The 25416-nt window shown below is 47.2% G+C and overlaps 1 protein-coding gene across 2 annotated transcripts in view; it reads left to right on the forward strand.

The window, feature by feature from the left end:
• ATXN10 (ataxin 10) overlaps positions 1 to 25416 on the forward strand; it is a 146150-nt gene that overhangs the window by 66251 nt on the left and 54483 nt on the right. For both annotated transcript variants that reach the window (XM_031673669.2, XM_072973693.1), the window contains exons 8-9: positions 1216 to 1324; positions 2837 to 3006. In XM_031673669.2, the coding sequence (XP_031529529.1) occupies positions 1216 to 1324; positions 2837 to 3006 (279 nt within the window). The remainder of the gene's footprint in view (positions 1 to 1215; positions 1325 to 2836; positions 3007 to 25416) is intronic.

A 25416-nucleotide genomic window follows, 5' to 3' on the forward strand; every position in this document is an offset into this window, starting at 1 on the left:
CTGCAGCCAATCACTCAGCCGTTTCTTGATGGAGAAGTGGTATCTGAAGATGACGGTCTGGGCCACTGCTCAACTAACAGAAGAGCGTGCTGACTTTGCTCGAGCCTTTTCAGCATGGTGCTAATTTCAGACTTTCTAGTCTAGATATTTCCCCCTGACTTTTTAACTAGCAAGTGAAAGCTGTTAAGCAAAATTAAAGTTACAAGGTGTTAAAAATGTGTGTTTCTTGCTGTTTGAGATTTCAGAGTGTATATTAAAAAATTACCTTTAAATTTCCTAATTGGAGAATAATGAATACACTCTTAGAATTTTAAAAAGGAAGTAATTTTTCTTTTAAGGAGTGTTATCTTTATGACCTAAATTTGGGGGGGAGGGGATAGTTCAAGTGGTAGAGTGCATGCTTAGCATGCACAAAATCCTGGGTTCAATCCCCAGTACCTCCTCTATAAATAAATAAATAGACCTAATTACCTCCCTCCACCAAAAAAATACAATATTTGAAAAAAGAACTTATGACCTAAATTTATATTATTTACCTCATTTTGTCAAATAATGTGTACTTTAAAAATGACATTTAAAAATCTGTGCAAAAATTGCATTTACAGATTTTATTTAGACTGCCTCATGCCATGCAGCTGGTAGTTTCTTAATCATGTAATCTATTTGATAACAAATTATTTAGTAATTATGTGAACTAACATTTTCAAATAATGTTATCTTTTCCAGCCTACTGAGATATTGCATATAGGTTTATATTTACCCAGGAATAATGCAAGTTCTTGCAGCCTGAGTGCTTTCAACCACAGCGTTTTACAGAATTCCTGTGGACAAGAAATTAATGTATTTCATGGGGTATTTGTATCTTTAAAGTAGAACTTGCTTGCTGGAAACGCTTTAAAAAGAAAGTATTTGCATAAATGTTATGTACATAGCTAGTAATTTTGAACATTTATTCCACTATTGGAAGGTATTTTTGCTTGAATAAGAACTTTTCTGACTCTCTGCTCCAAGGACACATAATCTCGCATCCTTCTCGGCGGATGTTTGCTGTACGTGTTTAATACTTCTGTGTTGTTCTTGCTGGTTCTGTTTCTCTTTCAAGATGTGTTAAAAGCACTTTCTCTGTAATATTTTTTCTAATGTTTCATTCTCCTAGAGTTATTTATAACAGATCATTTAACTTGCCTTAAACGCCATGTTTTCTTTGACTTTTAGGAGGCACTGGCTACAATTAGGCTTCTTGATGTCCTGTGTGAAATGACTGCTAACACGGACCTGCTCGGCTATCTGCAGGTTTTTCCTGGCCTGCTGGAAAGAGTGGTTGGTGAGTAGAAATACCACACATATTACTGTTTTTAATTTTAAAAAAATCTTTGATTTGTACTGTAGTGTAAGTTCAAACGCAGCCCCTTAATTTTCAGTGTATTGGTGTACTTTTTAGTTTTTGGGGGATATTTTTCTTGGAAGGAACAGCAATGTTCTGGTGACAGCTCAGGCCGTTGCCACGCACCTGCTGCTGAACTTGTGCTGCCTGCTCAGTAGGTGAGGATGCTCTCCACCGGGTGCACGCAGTGGGTGCTTTGTGAGCCGAGGCTGTGATGGGGATGGTGGGGGCTTGTGGGGGTGTTGGGGCGGTTAGGACAGTGACGGGGGGGTTGGACCATGATGGCGATTTTTATATTTCTATAGTTTTACCAAATTTGTTAGTAAATTTTTCCCAGTTATACTATGGAACATGAAGCATAGTGCCTCATATACATAGTAATTATGTATTCAGTCCTTACAAAAAAACTGTTTTAAACAAGAATCCGTTGTTTGAAGTATTACCATCTTTGCTAAAAAACTGTTTGCAAAATAATTCACGTACAACCTGTTCCTTGTGGTTAGCCAGGCGTATGGTTGCTGTTCACTGTTTGCTATTTTTTTCTTTAAAAAAAGACTGTTCTTATTCCGGAGACCCATATGCTAATAAGAAAGATGAATTTGTGTCTAGATGGGTAGATGAGTTAGCAGTGAGCTGTAGAAGGTGTTTAGAATCTCTTGTCAGTGTCTGTTTTTGAATGCGGTGCCTTTAGCGATAGTTAAAGTCAGACATCACAAACCCGAGCAGCGGAACGTCATGGAAGAAGCAGGTGTTTGGGGCAAACGTGCGTTGTCAGCTCAACTCTGCCAAATGACTGACTTCTCTGAGCCTGATTTCTTCGTTATAAAATTGAGAAAGTGACCTGCCTTTAATAACTTTGTGGAGAGGATTAAATGAGATAACGTAGGAGCACTTATAAAGCTTCGGGAAGATCATCTACTTTCATAGGCTGCCTCGAAGCATTTCGTAGAGTATAACAGAATCGAATTCATTCCTTCTGAGTGTAGCCAAAAATAGACGAACGGAGAGCACAGGCTGCCTTCAGATGATCTGGACCCTGAGGGAAACATCAGCGCGCCGCTTGGTTTCTGTCACAGGCTGGTTGCCCGACAAGTGCCGCGTTTCAGACTTAGCTGACTGTAGTCGTCGCACGTGTTCCTTCAGAAAGAAGTTGGAATTGGAAACTTTTTTCTAAGAAAGATGGTGGAAATTTTTTAGCTAACTTTTCTTTGTGGATAAATAGCAAATCAGAGTTGGGGTAATCTTGATGGCTTGTCTCCCCAAAACAGAGCCATGAAAAATTCTGAAGGAAAAAGCAGAGGAAGCGTCTTATCACTATTTGAAAGAACGCTTTCACGGCTCTACTTTTGCTTTATTTCAATCCATTAAAATAAATTAGATTTGTTCATGGAAAACTAGGCTAAAACACTGAAGTTTTTCTACGGAAAATGAAGTTTATTCTTGCTGTTGTAGATCTTTTACGGCTGATCCATGTAGCTGGCAGTGACACCACGAACATCTTCAGCACCTGTGCTTGCATAAAGGCAGAAGGTGACATCTCAAATATGGCCGAGGGGTTCAAGTCTCATCTCATTCGGCTGATTGGAAATCTGTGCTACAAGAATAAAGACAATCAAGACAAGGTAGGATGGCTCCTCAGTATGCATCATCCATATATGGCTTTATTTAGAATATCAAATACAGGGTTTAGAATTACTCCCTTTGGGGAATGAAAGCTTGAGGTGCTGAGAAAGTAGCTTGAGGCTTGTGTATCTGTTACCACAGAGGGACATAGTATGTCGTGCTGGTTTGTCTTAGGGTTTGTAGTTTGTGATTTTGCATTGTACTTGTCTTCAGTGTGTTTGAGCCAGTCTCCTTTCTTTTAAATAGTCAGTATTTGTCCTAAGCCTGTGCATTTAAACATTACTATTTATTGATGGAGAACAATGAATGGAAAACAAAGCCTAGAAATTTTCAGGCACGTGGTCGACATTTAATAAACAGTTTTTATTGACCATTATCTTAAGAAAAAACAAAGTCTTTAACTTGCATCTGTGCCCTACATTTATGGATGATAGCACCACAAGCATTTCTTCCAGACGTTTTGAAATGGACGTAATACTTAAGTATTAAGTCTTTGAAAACCCAGTAGACTGCCATTGGAAACCTCTTTTGTACTGAGTAACTTAGGGGTAATTATACTGATACTGTGAGAGGGTGGTAAAAAAGACGGCCGCAGAACTGGACCACACGCTTCACACTGAACGAGCCTGCCTGTATCTTTCTAGAGTTTTACTTGGGGTGGCGTTTGTTTTGCTTCATCAAATACTGAATATACATGTGGCGGTTGCTACTTTTCCAAAATGGCTGCAAAAATATCCCCTACTCTGCATGTCTTCCTGCAGTGTGACTTTGCCACTCCCCCATCAGGGGTTAGATTTATTTTTCCATCCTCTTGAATCTAAATGGCTAAAGCCCTGTGACTGCTTTGAATAATAAAACATGGCGGGAGTGATCCTATACCGTTTCTGGTATAGCCCGTGACTGGTCTGGCCGATTTCATACCTAGCCTCTTAGAAGCCAGTCCCCATGTAAGAAGTGCACATTCCCTGAGATCACCGAGTCCTTGTGGAGAGGCCCTGGAGGATGAGACGCAGTGAAGTGAGAGAAAGGCGCTAGTTGGGGAGCACCAAGGCACCAGGCATGTGAGCAAGGAAAACTATCTTGGAACTTGGGCAGTTGCTCGGCTCCTTAGTTCCAAGCTTGGTTGCTTAGTTGCCCAGCTGATGCCATGTGAATCAGGGACACCCTGCCTGCCAAAGCTCTTTCTGAGTTCATGACCCAGTGCATTGTGAGAAAATGTAAAAAATTGGGAAAATAGTAAGTTGTGTCGATTTTGCTTCTGTTACTAGCCTCGTAAGCTACTATTGGACTCATTCTCCTGCAAATAATGATTATTAACTGGACAAAAGACAGCTATGTGAAGACACTCAAATTTGACACAAACTGGTAGATTTGAGAGTTGAAATAACACTTGGAAGAGGGGCACCGCAGGGAGTGTGTCATTCAGGGCAGTTAAAACTGATAGAGAATCTGTAGTTCTTTTACCTTGAAGGGTGAAAGGACAGTTTGGAGCAACCACAGCCATTGGAAAGTGAAGGGGAGAATCCCGGAAAGGAGAAAGCGAGCCCCAAATTTCGTGACCAGTTACCTAAATCGCTGCTGATACCTTCATCAGAGATGCACGGGGCAGGCTCCGAGCACCAAAACTAAGGATAAGATAATTGTACTGAGATTTGAGCTGCCGCCCTGGAGTTTACAGTAAAAATCCAACAAAGATAATTACCTGCTAAAACCAAAATATCAATATTCTTTAGAAGAATATAATACAGTCTAGAGTTTTCTACAGCATAGCATTCACAATGGCCAAGGTACAGTCCAAACTTACTTGAAACACAGGAAAATATGATCCATTATGAAGACAAAAAATACCATGGAGACTCACTGTGTGATGACACAGATGTTGGGTTTAGCAGACAAGGATTTTAAAGCAATTGTAATTATGCTCAAAGATATAAAGGAAAATATGCTTTGGATGAATGAAAAGACAGCATATCTCAGCAGAGAAATAGTAACTGTAAAAAAAGAACCAAATGGAAGTTCTCAAGCTGAAAAATACAGTACCCAAATAAAATGTAAAATTTTTACTGAGTGAGCTTGACACCTCAATAGGGATGACAGAGTGAAGAGTCGGTGCTTGGAGACAGATCAGTAGACGTCATCCAGTCTGAAGAACAGAGGAGAGATAATATTGAAAACAAAACGGCCAAATGAAGATGCTAAATTTTGATGACTGGAATAATTCCTACAGGACACAACACAGAACTAAATGCCGGATAATTTGCTCTCTTACTATTCTTGTAAACCATTTTGATGACTCCTCATCTTCAAGCAGGTGTGGAGAGAAGACTGCTAATCTCCCCTCGGAAAATTACTGGGCTGAGTTTTGTAGGAAAAGGTTGGTAGACAATAAAACACCTTTACCTTTTTAATGCCCACGACTGCCTTTCTTGAGAAGCACAAAAGAGGTGGTTTTCTTGTGTTTAATTCTTTTGTTGCTAATTTGGGTTGGCCTCTTAAGGAACAAAATGTAGTAACCCTTGAAGGGCTTATGAAATAACTCCCCGAAGTCAGGATCAGGTTGCTCGGTAGGTAAACATGGAGTGTGCCCAGTGCCGCCGTGGAGAGGTCGCAGGGCTTGCGGGAAGTCAGTGCTGTGTTCCTTCACGTGTGTAGGTGCTAATGGCACTGCTGGCTTCTGAGCACACACTCTTGAAGGTAGGAAGGAGTTCATTCTTTGAGTATAAGAATGCCTCTGTTTCTCCTACTTTTTAACCTGTGCCAACAGAAAGCCTTAACCTGAAAGCATCACGCCTGGAATTTTTTTTTCCTCCTTTGGAAGAATCTTAACACACCATCATAACCTTGCAGCCAAATCCCGATTTAATCCAGGTGTTGCAGACACTGGCCTTGCTCATCGTGGCCTCAGAGGGTGGCGTTCACTAGCACTTGGTGACCTTGATTAGTCTTGAAGAAGCGGGGAATGGGTGATCACGTAGCGGGTCTTTGTCACCATGCTCTTAATCTTCATGTATTGCCTGGATGGCTGTTGTCCCCTGTCCACATAAACTGGGGCCTAAGGGGATATTTGGCTCTTTCTCTGCTCTAAGGGTTAAAGATAGGAGCGAGGGGGATTTTGGTTCATCAGACCTAAGTTTAGCTCATCCCTCACGCAGAAGAGAAAAGGACTGATAATTTGTTCAATGTCTGCCACGTCCCAGCACTGCGCTTGGTGAACTCCTGTGTTATCAGCTGTAGTCTTCGCACCAGCCCCGCAAAGCAGGTTCTGCTAACTACACCGAGAGAGGGGCCGTCCAGTTAGTGAGCTGCAGAGCTCTTGGGCTTGTACCATGGTCCTTCTCCTATGGGAGCTTTCCAGAGGTTTGGAGGAAGGGGTTTAAAGTGGACCTCCTGAATGGCTTGAGGCTGAGGGTGCTGAAGGCTGGAACCTGGGTCTCCCTTGGGCCCGCTGCTGGCTCAGGTCTGGCGCGCTTTTGCTGCCCACATCTCTGTCTCCGATTTACCCATTCATCAAATGTGAGTGTTCTCAGCCTTGGGGATCCTTAGATGGACAAGACAGACAAGTGTCTCCTCCTATGAAGCTTCCGCTCTGGGAGCATCTGGGACCATCCTTGCCTGGCTGAACCAGGCCCAAAGTTATTGACACTTATTTTTGGAATCTTTGTGCACTGCCTGGTTGCCCTGGGGTTTGATCAGAAGCCATTTAAGCCCAGCTTCTCTGTGCTTGTCTGTGTAACTTCATCGCATCGAGCATGGTGCCCCCCTGCTGGGTGGCACCCCCTGGAGTTGGGCAGGTGGCCCTTCCCCCGTTGCAGAGTTCTTTTTATCTGCATTAGTTCTTTGGAGTCATATGACACGTCTGTGGAAAAGGCTGAAAAGATAGTATTGTCATTTTCTAAATGAAGAAACCAAGGTTCAGAGAGATTTGATTCAGTGCGATTTAATTCAGCAAGACTGCCCGTGTGCATGCTCTGGAGAAGACAGTCCCCTTAGCAGGGCGCTCTGCAGGGGCGCGTGGCTCTAACAGAAGTCCGCGTGGGGAAGGCCAGGGAGGGGAGCAGGGGAGCCGTGCCTGGGCTGGGGGCAGCCCTCTCGGCCAGGACAGGAGCTGGGCTGCACATAGTGACAGAAAAGACGAGAGTCTTCCTGCCTGTCTGTGGGCTGTATTTAAGAGAGTCAGGTTGCCTGGGCTCAGATTGAAAAGTCTGCTCAGAAGTGTGTTTCACCCAGTCTTCCATGAGTCTTGAACTCTTAAGTCTGTACACAGGATGGATTGTAGTATTTCCTGAATCATAAAGGAATTTGTAGACTTCCGTTTACCAAGTCACGGCAGGGAGATGTTCTCAAATACTTAGTGACTTCTGTTGCTGCCCTGTGTTTCGTGCTTGACTTACGTGGTATTTTCCTGCTGCATCTGTAGTGATCAGTTTACTTTTAAACCTTTGTGGACCTGAAATGGAGGTTTTATTTTGGTTTCTGTTGGTAAGAGGCACATGGGTATTAATGCTGTAAACACGTAGAAAACAGTGTCCAGCTTCTTTGTTAGAATAGGAATGTGTGGTTTACTTTTTCCTTCCCCCTTCTTCTTTTCTTCATTATTGTCATAAATTCTTTAAGTGAAATGCTTTACTAAAGGAAAAGCAGAACTTTTTTTTTTCATAAAGCTGAATGCATTTTTCAAAATGAATAAGCAGGTGACCTGTCTAGTTTTTCTGCCTTCTTTTCCCCCAAAGAAATCCCATCAGCGAAGGCGGGCTGTCCACAGTTTCGGTGGCTGAATCCACTCGCCAGAGGCCCTGTGCAAACGCGGTTTGGGCTGTTCTCTCCCCCTCCTGATGGCAAGGAGCCCCAGCGTTCCCACGTGCGATGCCGTGTGCTTACACGCGTGCACACAGAACATGGCTTTCATTGCAGGCATGGCTTCATTTTAAAAAAAGTCTCTTCCATATAGAAAAGTTCAACGTGGAAAGGCAATAACTATTTGGCCCGTCCAATTCAAAATGAGCTATTATGAAGGTAGATTTCATTTATATATACATATTAAAAAAAAAAACCTGTGTGAACCTGTTTCATTAAAATCTTTTGCCCGTTGTGTTAGTCCCAATGTCTAAATTGTACCTGCCACATAGTAAGCATTCAGTAAATTTTTCCTGAATGAGAATTCATTTTAAAATACCTGTCACGTCCACTACATTCTGAGCACAGGTTTAGATGCTGAAAATGTAAAGCAGATAAGACACGGCCCTCCTCTTCAAGGAGTCCCTATTTTACTGTAAAATTTCCTGACTGTATTTGCAAACAAAGACATGAGTAAAAATAAAACAACTTTTTCAAATGAAAATTAATGTTCCTCAAAATTCTGGGTTCTGTAGTTACTTTTGAAAGTCTTTCATGTTTAGATCCTATTTAAATGTATTATAACTTACTGTAAGTTTCTTTATTTTTATTTAACTTATCTGTATCTGTATGTCAGAGTGTAAGAACATCTACATAGCATAATGTTTGCACATAATTAAAAAAAATGTTTTTAATCCAAAGTTTAGGCTTTGTAGATCTGATTGTACTTTTTCCATTAATCTTAAAGTTTTAGACTAGATTTGTAATTGTTAAACATTCATAACATAATTATTTTTTAGCTGCCTTTTTTGGGGGGAGGGGCACCCTTCAGCTTTTCACATCCTGATGTGAAGAGCCATGAGCAGGCAAACTATTAAACCCCTTTCTTCTGTTAATGATTTCTTTCTGTTTGAATTGTTCTTAAGCAGCATATTTGCCTGTTACATCTTGAAACTTAAAAAAATTGATTGCTGTTCCTAACTATTTTCTTCAGGCCATTGCTCTTCGTGGAGGTCAGAGCATGTTCTGCGCGTGGGTACCGGCTGCCCTAACGGTTACCCACGGAACTGGCTGAGGGGCTGTTCGCAGAGCAGTGAGTGCGTGACGGGTGTGTGCTGGTGTTTCCCTCTGTGCTGCTGTAAAATGGGTCGGGGAGCAGGGCCCTTGCTCTGTCCTCATGCCAGGCCAGCGCCTGCCTTCTCGGCCTGTGCCAGCCCCGTGTGCACTTCCCAGCCTGCATTCGTGACCCCAGTGCCCGTAAGGTGGCCTTTAGAACTCGGGGTCACAAGGCGCCTTCTCTGCGAAACCTCAGGTCCATCAGGGCAGCTTCCTGCGCCACGCTCCCCTCTGCACCCTGCCTGTCTGCTCTTCACTGTGCCCTCTGCCCGGACCCCGGGTTTCTGTGCGTAAAGATACTACTGGTGGTTAATGCTGGTGCGTACTGCAGCATGCGTGCTGGTGTTCTCACGTAAGGCGTGGTGTGGTCCACACACACGAACGACCACTGGCAAACCCGGCCGTGTACAGAACGGAATTTGGGTACCGCTCGGTTTTGCTGTAGCAAGCCCTGCTCCTTGCTAGCCACCCACCACCGCCGCTTGTTCCTTGCTTCTCCCTTAATGATTAGTCTTTCATGAAACCCCTTTCCCTTGGTCTTCGTGGGTGACGAAGGCTAATCTGCCCTCTATGCCAGGTGCACATTTTTCCATTTTCATTGATAAGCTTCGATACCATAACTGTGTGCCTGACTAGTTGGGAAGTTCCAGGCAGGCCGTTGACAGTGTCCTGGCCTCGGGGTCTCTGAGCACGGGCTCCTTGCCTTTCCTCACCTTGTAATATTTGGATCCATAAATACACGTGATGCTTACGGAGGAACTTGCAACAGATAGAAGGCTTGGAGTAGGACAAAGAATCCAGATGAGTCTTAGAGAAACCCAGATTTGCCCCTTAATTTCACCACCTTTTAGCTGTGTCAGTTTGGACAAGTGACTTAGCCTCTCTGAATCTCAGCTTCCTCGTGTGTAAAATGGGAACTGTAACACAGGCCTTATGGGGTTGGAAGGATTAACTGTGATCACTTACGCAAAGTATCTAACAATATCTGGTGTCCCTTACCAGCTCCTTCTCTCTCCCCTTCCCCCGCCAGCCTCACTGTGAGAGAGGAGATCGAGTTCCTTCCAGGGTCTCCCCATTGTGTGTGTTTAAGCAGAAAGTTGTAGACAACACTTGCAGGCATTTACTAAGTGTAGAGTAATCCTCATATTCCGTATTCTATGTTTATTACCTTTCCAACAGATGGGACATTGGCAGGAAGCAAACATGAGATCTTTCTTTAGAATGAGAATCTCGTTTTTTTCCTCCTCTCTTCAGTTTGTCCACAAATGCTTCTGAGTGGAACTTCTCTTTGTTACTGTCTAGTAAAGCACTGAAGTGTTTTCTGTGCGGATGCCGAAGTCTGTCGTAGCTCAGTTCTGAGAGGGTGCTAAGGGACTTGTAAGGCACAGGTGTGTGGCCTGTCTCGGTGAGACTGTGCCTTCCTCTGTCAGAAACAAGCCGCAGAGAACCTCGGCTTATTGATTTGAAGATTGAATATATAGGCAAGAGCCGGCTTGCTTCGAATTCCACTTCTTTGTAATGTAATCCCAGTTCAAGAAATATGTCAGAATTCATAAATCAAACTGTCACCATTAGTTTCCTGAACATGCAGTTCCTGTTACAGTAAACGAAATTAAAATTCCCACCTGGGGGACACGTATTACGGTGTAGTTTGTTGCAGCTGCACATTTTTCCCTCTTAAAGGCCCCCCGACCTCTTCCTGTATCTTGCAGTGTGATCAGCTTTTTGTTTTGTGGGGAAGGCGTGACATTATTTGAAAGGAAGAATCATACCAAATAGATAAACACGATATAGTAATTGATTGTTGTCCGTTCCCGTTGCCTGCTAGCTGGGCTCCACGCCCTTCCTCCTGTGAGTCCCGCGAGTCTTCCTCACCAGCCTGTAGGCTCCCGGAAGGTGGGACACGCCGTGTCTGGCTGTGGCACGCCTGCCCCAGCACCTGCAATGAGAGGAGTTACTGGACGCTGGCTGAGTTCACCGTGTTACCGGCTAGTCAGAGCGCGGGGTGGCGAGGTCACCTGCTTGGAGCCAGTAGCTGGCTGACTTCCGACCTCCGGACCCGCTTCTCCTGCTCTCTCTGCTGCTTCCGTGTTCACTGCAGAAAGAGGGTTTGAAATCTTTGACAGCGTGGTGTGAGCCCTTAAGAGGGGGCACCTTTTGTCAAACAGCACGTGTGGGACTGCTTTGTTCTTGCCGGCAATCACGTTCCTTAGCTCTTCTGAACTGTCTTCTTCGTGGTGAAGGGTTCTAGTCTCGCCTTGACTCCTTGAGACTCCTGTGGAAAACTGCGCCCGGGGACACACGTGGTTCTCAGAAGTGTGATTCATATTCTAGATACCAAAGGGAAGACGGTGGGGAAGTAATTTTTTGCCTGTGGTGACTCACAAGTTTGCAAAAGCCTGGGACCCCGTTTTCTTTACTGCCCCGTATGATCAGTTTCTAGACACCAGGGGTTTTAAACGGATTTGTGTTTGAAGTAAAAACAGTATTTCGCTGTATTCGTATCAAGAGACTTAGGCGAGGGGAGGCAGCCGCCTAAACTGAGAGGGAGGCCTTGTTCCCGGGTGGAAATACGGAATATTGTAAAGGCACTAATGGTTTTTAGACCCATTTATTTGTTTATTGCTAGGCCAATTAGAATCGTGCTGAGGGAGGAATCCCAGAATTTGGACAAAAGATGAAAATAACTGAAGAATTATCTCAACAGTTCTAAAATAAACTCTAAAGTTAAAATAATCAACGATGTAAGTGCCTAAGTGTGTAGGTGAGTGGAAGAGATCATGTCCTTTAGAAACAGACACCTGAGAAGTTAACACGAGCTCAGAATCCCAGAGAGAAAAGGAGTTTGTCTTAAAAGTGAACCCGGGATAATTGATCAACTGTTTGGAAAAAGCTCACCTCACTGGGAATAAGCACCAGCGTAAATTTGGAACTGATTAAAGAGTAAGATATTAAAGATGTTAGACATCTTGATAGTATTCAACTTTTTTCAGAATAACCAAAGATATTTTATGGATTAGAAATAATGAAGATTATCATAGATTTGGTTCTAAGTAAGTGAGAAACTCAGGCTCGAACCAGCCTAACCAAATGAACCTGGGTTCTGCTAAATGCTAGCTGGGTGACCCGGAGCAAATTATTTAGCCTCCCTGCAACTCAGTTTACTCACCAGAACCCAGGTCGTATTCAGAAAGGGCGGCTGTGAGGAGGAGACGTGGCCGTCCCTGTCAGAGGTAGGATGAGCACTCAGTCACGGTCGGCTGCGTTTATGCTTATGCAGGTTTCAGCGTTATTGATCATGTTACAGACAACCTACTTTTTTCATCAATTGGAAATGTTTCAGTAAATTATAGTACTATTACATGAATCCAATAAGAATCATGTTTTCAGAGAGCCTGTACTCTGTTGGTACAGTACTCATGACATCGTGATTGGTGGGAATTCATAGCGGGACACACCATTATATTTCATAAGCCCCCGCTTTTGCATTTTTTAATCTCTGTGTTATATATATATTTGCACAAATACGTATGTGCATGGCAAGATGACCCCAAAGAAGTACACTACAGTATTAATAGTAGTTATCTCTGGCTGGTGAGATTAAGGACGTGTTTCTTTTTTTCCGTTTATTTTTTGTAATTTTTACCATGAACATGAATCACTTTACTAATAACAGGAGAATACTGTTAAGAAGGGAAAGGGGTACGAATCTAGAATTCTGGGCTTTCTCTGTGACAAGAAGAGAGTATGCTGAGTTCAGTAGTGATAGAAGGAATTCCTTCTTTGTTCTGCTTTCAGAGAAGTACAGCACCTCGACCCCTCCTGCCCGAGACCTGGGGGCTTTCACAGTGACAATTGCAACTGTGTTTTTAATAGAAGGATTTTTTACAAGCAAAACATTAGCGTAGGCTCTGGATAGTTTTGCCAGCAAACAATAGCTGAGATGGGGGTGGTAGGTGGGGTGTGTGTGTAAAAGGCGGGAGGGGGAGAAAATAATAAAGCTTATTCTTCCAACGTATTAAACATTATTTCTTTTCCCCCTTCAGAGGAATAGGAATTCGAATTCATCTTTTATTGTCAGGTGTTCTGGTTTGGGTCCATTAGCTTTTGCGGAGTGCATGAGTCTTCAAGATTTCTACTACATATCTCAACTTAATAAAATCTGAGAGCTTTTGACGTTGTGAGATTTCTCTGTATCTCCCCAGGCTTCGTTTCTTTGGTTAAATGAGAAAAGTGCTCTTATTTCAAATGTTAGAGAGTTCTCTCTTTTCTAAAAAAAATATAATGGAACTGTCTATCACACATCTAAAACAGTTTTGATCTTTAGCATATTTCTTTTTTTTTTTTCTGGCAGCAACTGAAAATTAAGAGGATCAAAGTTGCATTCCTATACAAAGCCTTTTTTTCCATCAACACTTGAAGTCACTGTTGGACTGCTCCCCTGCCACCTTTAAAAGCCTGTTGCTTATCTCGTTCCAATAGAATTTAATTTCATACCCATCACATTCTAATGTACCAAGAGTGATATTTAATCTCAGGCCGTGGAGTTTAGTTTGAATTCAAATCTGCTGCTGTGTTGCAATTAAGAGTAAAATCAGGAATAATTTTGACTCCAAATATAAATGAACGTGCTATTTGGCATCGCGGTGAGAGCTTTTAGTTCATTTCAACAAATCTGTATCTGCCATATGCTGTGTACCAGCAAGTACTCTGGGTGCTGGGAACGCAGAGATGGATTTGGCCTCGTGCTTACTCTCAAGGAATTCACACTGTAACGGGGGAGACAGGTGTGAAAACAGTAGAATAAGTGGTGTGTGAAAAGTATTCAGAATGAGGACTAGAAACTTTCTAAGTCTTGGTACAAATGGCTCACCCCAGAGCTCAGGAAGAACCTCTAGAATCTGGGCCTTGAAGGATGACCGAGAAAGAGACAGGTGGAAGAGAGGGTTGGCTTTGGAGGCAGAACAGCACCTGTGAGCAGGTGCGTGGGACCCCGTGCTGTGTGCTGGGCTTCACCAGGACTGAAGTGGGAGGCGGGGTGGCAGAGGGGCAGGGGATGAGGCCAGAGAGGAGGCTGGCCCGCTGACTGTGCAGGCCTTTGTTTGCCAGGCTGATGGGCTCTGAACTCCACCGGAGGGTCTGTGAGACTTAGGACAGTTTCAGTCTTGGTAGTTTCATTAAAATATCTTTCGTTTCTGGAAGTGATCTAATCTTTTTCAGACACACTTATTCCTTCATTGTGTGCTCTCTGTGTGTATTTTGTCTTGAGGCATGCTGATTTTCTCTTTCAGATTGTTTTTTGTCATTTCTAGTCCCTGGGATAGAACTTTTCTCGTGTGTTGCACCCCGTCCTCTGCCCGTCTCCATCTCTGCCTCTGGTTCTCTCTCCCGGTGACGTGCTATCGTTATTGCTGTAATGCAAGCTCATCTTCCTTGTGTCTCACGGTCCCTGGGTCGTGTGGGCTTGTTCTCACAGAGCGGTTGGCTTTCGCTTCCATCTCCTGGGGTCCTCAGAGCCCGTTTTTATATGAATGTAATTTCTTGACCAGGGATTCTAACACTGCACCGACGATGTAAATTTGGACCCAGCACCTGCCTGAGGCTCAGGACGTGGCCGCCTGGGCTGGGGCTGCATTCTCCACTGCAGTTTTTCATTCCTTGTCCCTGACCGTTGCAGGCTGAAGGCCTCGGACCCTCCGCAGTGGTCCTCGGACCGCAGCCTCCAGGGACTCGGTCCTGGCTGGGCCCCGGATCCCTCCTCTCTGCTTCCTACTCTGGCTTTTCATTCCCGGCGTCATGGGTGATGACCAGGCTGCCCAGGGGAAGGGTGGCGCCGAGGTCCCCTGGTTCCTGCAGGGGTCAGTCGCCAAAATGAGTCTCGTTAACCGAGCAGAGCTGCTGGGAGAGCACCCACGCTGGGGCTGCAGGGTTCGCTGTGAGCCTTCCCCCCGCCGCCGCCCCGCTCCTGACACCAGTACACCCTCACCTTCAGCAGGAAGGTGGGGAACTTCATTTGGGGAAAAAGAAAGCTCAAATTCTATTTTTTTTACTTACTAACAAGGCAGCTTGGGTACACGTCACTTCTCAGAGTCTTTCTTCGTCTGTGAAATGAGGTCACATTACTGGCCTCACACGTTTTTTCGAGGCTTCGGATATGCTCACAACGACCCCGTGCGAGCCCCTGCGCTGTGTGGGCTGAGCGAGCCGCTCTGTAGGCGTGTCTTGTTTCATCCTGTTCAGTTCCAAAGCCCGGCTCCCACTGTCCTTCCGCCTCTGTAACGACAGCGTGTAGGGAAGGCCCGGCCCGGTGCCCGGCTCACTGAACAGCGCTCTCCCCGAGGCCCTGGGAGCAGCGCCTCAGCCTCTCCACGAGGCTCCTGAGGAGGCAGCGGCCTTGAACTGGGGCCAGGGAGGGGGGCGGGGGCCGCGCCGGTTCCTGCTCCACCTGTGAGCTGCCAGCTGGTCGCTGCCCTTCCTCTGCACAGGCGCCGGCTTGCTCTCTCTGGTCTCCAGGGGGCTGCTGGGTGCCGGGCCCTGGAAAGGAAAGCCACGCGTGGGCCCTTGCTGGCCACGTCAGCCCTCAGAGCAGAGCCTCCCGAGGCCGCCTCAGGGGTGCTCGCGCCTGCACAGCGCTCATGACGCCTGAGCGCTGCTGCCTTCCCGGGAGTGGGGGAGCCTGAAAATTCCGTCATCAGCCGTGCGCTTCCTTCAGTTCAGATTTATGTTGCAGCACCAGCTCACCTTGGAGGGGAAACGCCATGAAGCGCTCATCGGTCTTTTACATATTTGTGCGATGTGTTTCTGCCTTTTCCTGAGAGCAAGCTCGGTCATATGACTAGGAGAGACCAAGAGCCTCCCCCTCACCGGGCTGAACTCTGCCCGGTCGCCGGGGTCAGCTCCTCGCTCACGCCCTGTGCGCTGCTGCTGGCAACGCTCTGTCCGCATGCGGGAGTACCTACATTTTCTTTTGGAAAGCCATCAGTAATCATGGCCACTTATTAAGATCGGAAAATTAAATTTTAAACCTTATTTAAGACCCAGGAAATGTAAATTCTAAAATGAATAATAACAGAACAGTCACAGTCATGGAAGGAAGCAGTGTATAGTGCTTCCCGGACAGACTCCTTCCAGCCCTTCACTACGCCAGCGTGTTTGTCCTCACGGGATTTCGTAGAGCGGGGGACATGGTTATCCTCATCTGATAAATTTGCAAACCGAGATCCATCAGGGTTCAGTGACGCGCCGAAGGTCGCACACAGCCAGTCGGTGGTGGGGCCACTTGAGGACCCAGGCGGCCTGGCCCCACGGCCTCCCGGCTGCCTGCGCCTCCTGGGCGTGGCCCACACTCCGTGTTGGCCACTGCTCTGTGATGGTTGTCTGCCGGGGACATCGTTGGCCACCCTTGGTTCTTCCAGTTTTCTCTGTAGGATCACAGATTCTGTTTCTCTTTGTAAATAAATGCAGAAAGAATATCCAGTATCAGTCTTTCAAGTGTAGGAGTGAAAATGATTTCTGTAAATTAAATCCTTCAGAATAGGATTCTCTTTGTTCTTCCAGACTGTTTGTAAGTAACTAACATTCTGAGTACAGTCTTGAAAAACTGATATTTCTGAAAAGATACCTTTATTAAAGAAAATTTCCCTGTTGATATATGCTATGTAATACACACACATACGCATGCGTACACTCATATACATATATAAGCAGACAGAATATGTGTTCTTTAATCATTTAGAGACAATAAACTATTGGTATCAAAAGAAAATAGCTAAATAGCGATGATGAACTTCTTAAAGGAAATTTCCGGTTTTGTTTGACTGAAATTTTCTGAAGCGGCCCACGGGGCCGTCGTGTCAGCTCCCTCTGCTGAGGGTTGCAGGAAGGCGTGTCCCCGTGAGCGGAGGCAGCTGGTCAGCAGTCTGCGTGCTAGGCGGGTGGGTGGGGGTGGCTGGACTGTCTGTATTATTGTGCATCTGGTGTTACAAGCCCTTCCCCAGGCTGCGCCTAGCTCGTGTTACTCTCGGACATTTGAATAATTGGTTTAACGTGAGACTAATTTCTGGGAATGACTCATCGCTGTTTACTTGGTATGATTTAGTGACAATGTTGAATTTACACGCTGGAAAAATCCGACAGGAAATTTTAAAAAATAAGTCATTTCCGTGACAGAGTGGGGGCAAGAGTGGGGTGGGACTTGAGTTTTCATTGTTGAGCCCCGTGCCGTCAGCGCATGAAGACGGAGGAAGAGGGGACGTGAAGGACAGGACTGAGATGAGACAAGAAATTCAGTTTCAAATGTTTTCTGAAGCAAATCTCACCCTCCTCCTCTCTGTGGCAAGGAACGACTTTGGTCCGCACCTGCAGCTCCGCACGGACAGCCCGGGGGCTGGGGGTGTGGAGGAGGCTGGGGAAGTCTGAGCAGGGAGGTGGTGGGGGGACGCTGACAGAAAAATCCGACTGGCAGGCCTCTGGGAGGGGGAGGGGGAGGGGAGGCGGGGAGGCGGGTCCCTCGCCTGCTGGAATTTCAGCCCTGGCAGCTTTCAACCTAATCCCCTTCTCTCCCCCAACCAAAACCAAAACAGAACAGAACAGAAATATCTCAGCGCGTCAGTGCAGAGAGGGGCAGCACCAGCTGATGTTTGCAACGCGGACGGGCAGGGGCCCTGCCTCCGCCCCGCCTCAGGTGCTGCCTGTTTGCAGGAGCTCCAGCAGCGGTGCCAGGCGAGGAGGCCCAGGAGCCCTGGCTCTGGGGCGGGAACCCTGGCCACAGGCGGGGACCCCACCCCTAATTTAGTCAGATTTAGAATTTTGCTGTTTCCCCTCCAGGGCCCCTGGAGAATGTGGTGGGGAGGTGGGGTTGGGGGCAGATGTTTCCTTGAGCATTTTGAAGAGAAAGAAGTCTGTCTTTTCTGTATTATGTTTAAGATAGATTCATCTTTAATCTTGAAAAATCATTTCTAGCAGTTTTAGAAGAACAGTAGTACAGCATCGGTGGATATGGACAGGACAGAAACACTTCACATGCACACAGGATTCAAGAAATTTTTAGTATGCTGACTTGATGCCAAGTTGTTTTGAAATTTTAGTTAATGTCAAAACTGTGACTAGAATTCTCATCTGAAATAATTGATACTTTATTCTCTTGTAAGTTGTTGTTCCCTTACAGTTTTTATGAACAGTTCACCTCAGCCTTATGAGAAAATTAAACCCTGATCCACTTTCTCCAGTCGTATTCATTTAGGTTACATTTATTAAATTGGAATTTACTAGACTTCTGTGTACACTGTTTATTAGTTTTATTTATCTTTGTAAAAGAGAAGGAAACACAAGTTCAGCCTTTGTGGTGATATGCAAAAATTCGAACTAAAGTCGACACTTCAAAGTTTGTCCTTGCAGACATTGACTTAGCTGTTTGTTACTAGAACAGTGCCGTGAGAAAGGCCCCGAGCAGGCTGGGGACCCCGGCCGCGTCGGCCCCCCACCTGCACCGCACCCCCATCATCCTGAGCTTTCAGGGCTCCTGCCTGACCTCAGAGCTGCCACCCTGCTCACCTCCCTCGTCTGCATCATTTGCATCACAGGTCTGCAGTCTCCCGGGTGGACCTGGACCACAGTGCGCCAAACAGAGGCATGCACGCCCCTCGGCGTCTGCGTGTACGTCGCAGTGCGGGCTTTCTGGCCATGTCAGATCTGTGTAAAAGCCAGTTTCACTTTTACGAAATGACGTGCCTATGGCTTGAGGTACCCCCTTTAGGGCAGGATGTCATGATTTCTGGTTCAAAACCTTACATTCAAAGTAGTGATCTTGAAACACCAAAGTTTCTTTCGGAAAAATACCACCCCTGTTTTCAGGCTGCTTCTGATGTGTTACCGTGCCAGTTCACAGCCCGGGAATTCTTGGTTAGTGCAGCGTTTCATGCTCTGACAATTATCTTTAAGATGTTGTTTTTAGGTTGCCAGGTGTTAGTTTAAACACACGCTGGGCTGTGTGCTTCGCGTGCATGCATGCCTACACCGCAGCACAGTGCCAGGAGCTGTAATTTACAGCGGAATGACAGAGCGGTGTGTAATGTTTTATATTTAGGGCAAGCTCCTGAAGTACAGATCTGTGTGACATCTCGTTTTTTAAAAGCCCGAGGCATCAGTAATCTTTACGGCAAGAATTCTAATGCTGTTATGCATTCCAGGCTTACTGTCTATTCTGCCCAGTAAATATATGGCTTTTATGGACTTATAAATCATGACAGTAGGATTCATACGTATCCAAAAAAGAGGAGACTTAAATCTTTACAGAGTTACCAAGATTTGATGTCATTTAGCCATTATTCTTACTTAAAAGTAACATCCTTATCTGAAAGTGGTATATTTCATATCTTTGAAGGTAACTTTGAAAACGTATTGCCAGAGAAACAAGTATTTATTAAGAGCACACTGGGTGCCAAGCGTTGTGCCAAGTGCAGGAGAGAAGGAAGTGGAAGAGTGGCCCAGCCCTGAAGTAGCTCGGAGCAGAGGAAGATGCTGGAAGTAAGAGGTGACCCCGCCATCCGGGGAGCGTGTTTCCAGGGCAGAGGAGGGAAGGCAGCCCTGTGCGGCGGGGATGGAGGGCAGGGCCGGGCCTTCTCTACCCTGCGTGTGGCTCCGATGCCCGGAGGAAGGGCTTCGCAGGGAGTGGCCGCTGTGCAGACTTCCATGATGTCGTCAGCAGAGGCCAGGCTCACCTGACCGTTGGTAAATTTTTCCCTCCCTCTGTCCTTCCCTTCCTTCCTGAGGCTCTCAGTTTCGGAGAGTTTGGAGCTAAGGAAACCACCAACTGGTTGTGTCCATTGCTTGCTCCTCCCTCCCTTTCTCATTTACATGCAAACAGACTGCGCAGATTTTAAATGAATGGTTTGTTGGGGCAGACGTACGTACATCAGTGCAGCTGTCGCCCCAATCAGGACATAAAGAACATTTTCCTCTCCTCAGAGAGCTCCACCGTGTCCAGGCTGGGGAGTCGCGGCCCTGAGTAAGGGCTGAGGCTGGGACGGGGGCTCGGATTGCTCCTTTGTTTCCTTTGGAGATAGACTTGCTCCGGGAGGTCCACGTCCCTTTGCTCAGACTTCCCTGGGAGCAGTGGCCCGTGTCCCAGAGGTCCTGGCTCACGTGTGGCCTGCTTCAGGGCCTTTACAGCCGTCAGCCTGTCCATCTTCAGATGACCTTTTGACCCTCTTCATGTGCTTTCAGTCGGGTTTCTTGCAGGCCAGGTGCCTCTGTGTGCGCGTCCCCGTTAACGTGGGTCTCTGTACGTTTAGACAGCACGTTGGGCTTCGTTCACACAGCAGGGGTTAGAGTCCGCACCATGCTCATTACCTTGGCAAGCACTTACTGAGCGTCTGCCAGGTGCCAGGCTCTGTTAAGCTCTCGGGTTCAGAGACTGAGTCGGATGCAGTCCTTGTTCTAACCTGGGACTCGGGTAAACAGGGAGCTGCGACATGCTGTGGTCAGAGCCGGGAAGGTGAGTTAGCACTGAGGCTTCTGATCGAGACTTGGGTACCAGCAGAAGCCTCCTGGGAGCAGCAGGAGCAACAGCAGTGATGGTAGTTATGACTTCCTCAGTGCCTACTAGGTGCTGTGCACCGTCCTGAGTACTTACCTCGTCACTTACTTGGCCCTTTTGATGTTGTTTCTCCCATTTTGCAGATGAGGAAACTGAGGGCCAGAGAAGTTAAGTGATGTGTCCACGGCCTCACAGCTGTTCAGTGACACAGGCAAGAAATTAACTTTGTAATTTTTAGCTGCTTGGATCTGGGGGGTTGTTACTGCAGCGTGAACTAGCCTACCCTAACTTGATAAGAGCGTCCACGTGGATGGAAGGGATTGGAGACGAGCCAGTCCTGGGGAGGGAACCAGGGAAGCTGGCTCCAGGTATCTGGAATGGGAGGATGTGGAGGCCTGATCGGGGGTGTGGTGATAAGGCTGGAAATAGGAGGACAGATCTGAGAGGCAAGAATCTGAGAGAGACAGGAATGCTCAGGGCTGTTTTCCCTTTGGTGGGCCGGTTGTGCTTGACTGTTGGTGTCGTTTGGGGAAAGAAGTTAGCTTTGCATTGTTGCCTTAACCATTTCAAGGACTATTTTTGGTATTTATATCAGTGATTTTGAGCAGAGATTAAAATACCAGGAGGCGGTAAACTCCCTGTGTCTCCCCTAGCCCCCACCCCCTACCCCAGCTCCTGGCACCTGCCGTGCCTGGCCGAGCGCTGTCCGTTTTTAGGGATGAACAAATGAGTATTCTTAAATATGATTTTTTTTTTACAGTTAAACTTCTCCAAGCTATTTAATGCTACATTTGCTTCTCTTCCATTTTCCTCTGACCTTTATAGGGAGATCAGGAGCAAAAACGATAATAAAATAGTAATACAGTGCAGCAGGTGTAAACTCCTTTAAAAAGGCGAGAATTGAACGTGAGGTCGCATTAGAGCACAGTTTGTGCTAGAAAGTATCCATCTTCCTGTTTTTGAAACTCCTGAACCCCGGGACTAGAACATGTTATACAGGCCTTTGCGCTTTGCTTTTTTACCATACACCTACCTCTTCCCTGCTTGCGCCTAGTCAGTATTAGTAATCACATTAAAAATCTGTTTTAAGCTACACCCCAGGGAATAACGAAAGTTGGTTGCTTGTCTAAATGGTCTTCAATTAAAGTTGAAAAAAATCAGGCCGTTGTGATGCAGATATTTTAAAAATGTTGGCTTAAACAGAAGAGGCTGATTTAAGTGCAGTCAGGTTGGAGCTGTTTGTGCTTAAAGGGATTAAAGTATGATCTGGCTTTTTTAAAAAACCACATCTGTCTGGGATGTTGTAGGTGTGGTCCTAACTTTAAGCAGGTGAATGGGCCACATAAGCCTTTAAGAGTCTTCTGACTCCCAGGGTTTCCTGATTTTCAAAATATTTCCTATTTAAACGTATGCTTTCACTTCACTTTATGGTTTCAGTGAGCTGAACAACAAAAAATAATCACAAAAGATGACATCATACTCTTCAAAATTACAGAAAAAGTGAAATGCTTGAAATTAAAGGTGAAAAAATAAACTAGTTCTCATGCTCGCTCTTGTCATGGCATTTCTTTTTCTTTGCCACCCTTGTCTGCTCTGCATTTCTTTCTTCAGGGCCAGGCCCCTCAGCTTCCTTCCTCTGTATGTGCGCTGCCTGACAGAGGGCCTGGCCCCGGAGGTGCTCAGATAATCGCCAACACCTGCCCTTTCTGCAGGGGCGGGACTGCTGTTTCTTACTTGTCTCTTCGTAATGATGGATGACAGATACAGTGGGTTGTTTTGGTCAAAAGTAAATGTATGCAGTAGAATCCTTTTGACTGTTATATTTTCTTTGCTTCATGTTGCTAACTACACACGCACAGACGCAGACATGCAGACCCTTTGAATGTGACGTCCTTGAACGTGTCTCTGCACTGAACTTGCTCTTCAGCTGAAACGCTGTTCTCTCCCTGGTTGGCTGATCGCAGTCTGCTGCGGGGCCTGCTAGGCTTCCTGGACGACGCCCAGACTTGGCCCGGTCAGGGCGCTTCCTTCTGATTTCTCTCAAGCTGGCTCACGAAAGGCTGGGCCAGAGTATTTTAAGGATGGAGTGAGTGCAGGGAGTCCTGGAGCAGGAGCTGAAGGGCCTCAGGGAGCCCGCAAGCCCGGGGAGCAGCACTGCGCCACCGTCCGTCAGAGGCCACCCAGCCTCGCGGGCTCCTCTCTCTTCAGACGTCCTTCTGTTTTGCTTGTGGCGTCGGGGGGCTGCCCACCTGACCCCTCTGCATCCTGACCTCACTGCTCAGGACTGCTACTGACAGAGCCCGTCCCTCTGGGTTTTGGTTCCACATCCTAGGTGAGAAGGAGTGTGTGTCTTCTCTTGGGTCTGTCTCCATCCTTGCTGTAGGTCCCCCGCTTCTCAGTGTGGACCCTGGACCGAGCAGAGAGGCACCCCCCTCCCCAGGGCTTTGTCTGAAACTCACAACCCCGGGCTCCTCCACACCCTGCCTGAATCACAGTCCCTGGGCGATTTGAACACACAGTGAAGTTGAGGCGCCCGGCCGGGCCATGGCTGCTCCTGCACGGACAGCCGCGCCGCACTGCTTCCCGAGGGAGGAGGCCGGGATGAGGGTGCTAGTCCGGAACAAACCTCGCAGGTGACCTTGCCTGTGGCCGTCCCTCCCTCTCTTTCCCACGCCGGCAGCTCTCTTGGGGGACAGTGGACCCTGGGCAGAGTATCTTGGGGTCACGGGGGTATGGGTGTGAGAAGGCTGTGGGAGAGAAATCCAAGCTGGAGCGTGCTCGGCACGGAGGGGCGCCAGGGGGCGGGCCCGCTGTGTCTTGGGGAGAGCAGGAGGCAACTGGCTGGAAGAAGAGATTTTGGTTTTGGAGGCTCCCCAGAGATACGGCTGTGGATGAAGGTTTGGTCAGGATTACGGAAGGCCTTTGACGAGCGAGCTGGGCATCTGGACTTCATCGCTTTGGCCGCTTTGCTCGAACACAGGGCCGTCCTGCAGCCTTCGCGTTCTAGGCCTTTGTGTTTTCTTTTCTCTCTGCCCGACTCCCAGAGGGCGGCCAGGCTCACCCCCTCGTTGCCTTGAGGGTTTTGTTCATCTTACCAGAGGCCTTTCCTGCCTCTCCTCCCTTTAAATGTCTCCCTCCCCCCCCGCCCCCCCACCTTTGGCACTCGCTCCCCTGCTGTCGCACGTGCCATCTGTCATACTGTGTATTTACATGATGTGTTTGGGCTTTTGTCTGCTCCCCACCCCCACTGGCAGTCCTAGAACGTGGGTACCATGAGGGCAGGCGCAGCCCACGCGTCCCCCCGTCACTGTCCCAGTGCCCAGCTCAGCACCACGCACAGCGTGGCTGTCCCCGCGGACTCACTCCCCGGGCAGGGATTTGTAGGGGCCTCGGGTAGCGTGAGAGGTCAGCTGCGTTGGGTCCTTCACCACCTTTTCCTACCCCGTGTCTCCCAGGCTCCCCTTGCTTCTTTCCTCGGGCTCTGGAGTCTTACCGGAGAAAATTCGATACCTGATTAATGGGTTCTGCTCCAAAATTTTGCCAGCCAGGTCCCCTGGGCCTTGCCAGCAGCTGTGTCCTCGGCATTAACCTGCTGCGCTGGCCTGACAGCTTTCCCTCGGATCCCACAGCTGACCCGGGCCACGTTCACCTTCTACAGAGCATCTGCGTCAGGGTCTGAGCTGAGCCCCAGCACCTGCCTTCTCTGGGTCTAAGCTCTGCGCTGAGCCGCCGCCCTGTCTCCTTGCAGTGGGAGGGGTCCCTTCAGGCCCGAGCCTCCCTCTCACTCGGCCTCCTCTCCCTGCCAGCTGGTCCTCCCAGAGGCAGGGCATTTGTGGGGACTTGGTGCGAGGGTTTCTGTCAGCAGGACTTCTTTCGTACGAAATGTTTGCAACAACCGTCCCCTCTTGTACCTTTGACGTTGAGTCTGAACTCAGAAGACACCTACGCACGTCCGGCTCGCCCCGGTCTGCTTGTCCTGGCAGTCTGGCCTCGCAGCCTGGCTCCCCGTGGCCCTCCTTGGTCTGTCACCAGGGGCACTTCTGCTGACTTCCCCCCCCATCACCCGCTGTGGTAAATTTAAGTGAAGATAGGGTCTTCTCTTTTTCGGAGTCAGCCCCTTGCGTGCTTTGGTGAAGAGGGACTAAACAAGCTTTTAAGCAACCAAGGAATTTATTCAAAACTGTTAAAATGAGACTCTCTGGATGGAACAAATAACAAAATTCCCAAACCACACATATGTTTAGTGAGCTGTGTACTCACTTGAAGTTCACAGACACTTCTGCTGCTCACACATGCTGTCGAGTCCTCAGCGTCAAACTACTATAACGTCAACCCCATATGCTGGCGCAGCAGCGCCCGCAGAAATTCTTACCCGTTTTCAACTTCATGGGATTTTGATTGTGAACAGCCTGACGTCCTTAGAATATGCTGTTCATTTATCAATCCGTTAATTGTCAACAACCATTGTTTCCAGTAATCCTCTTCTTTACAATATAAATGATCTTAGGATCATTTTTAAATTTCGTGCATGATAAAATTCCCTCTCAGGGTTATTGAAGAGCTGTGCCGACAGGAAAGCAACGCAGAGGAAAGTGCGCCTGCCTGGGGGAGCGTTCCGGGGATCAGAGGAGACTCCAGCTTGCTCCCAGAATGCACTTCTCCGCAGAGCGGTGGCAAAAGGAAATACCTGACTTGGTGCAGGGATGATGAAAAGCAGAAGGTTGCAGCAGGCCGTCCGAGTGACGGATAGAGATGCGGCGAGCAGGACGGCAGGCCTGAGAGCTGGGGAGGCCTGGCAGGCTTTTCAGTGAAGCCAGACGTTGTCAGCAGCCACGGAGAGAGGGTAATTCACCTGTGCATGAGCTTGTCTTCGAGGATTTGGGGGGCACTTAACTCCTCTACACCCAGTTTCTCGCTGCACGAA

The sequence above is a fragment of the Vicugna pacos genome, chromosome 12 (genome assembly GCF_048564905.1).
Source record: "Vicugna pacos chromosome 12, VicPac4, whole genome shotgun sequence".
NCBI classification, from domain to species: Eukaryota; Metazoa; Chordata; class Mammalia; order Artiodactyla; family Camelidae; genus Vicugna; species Vicugna pacos.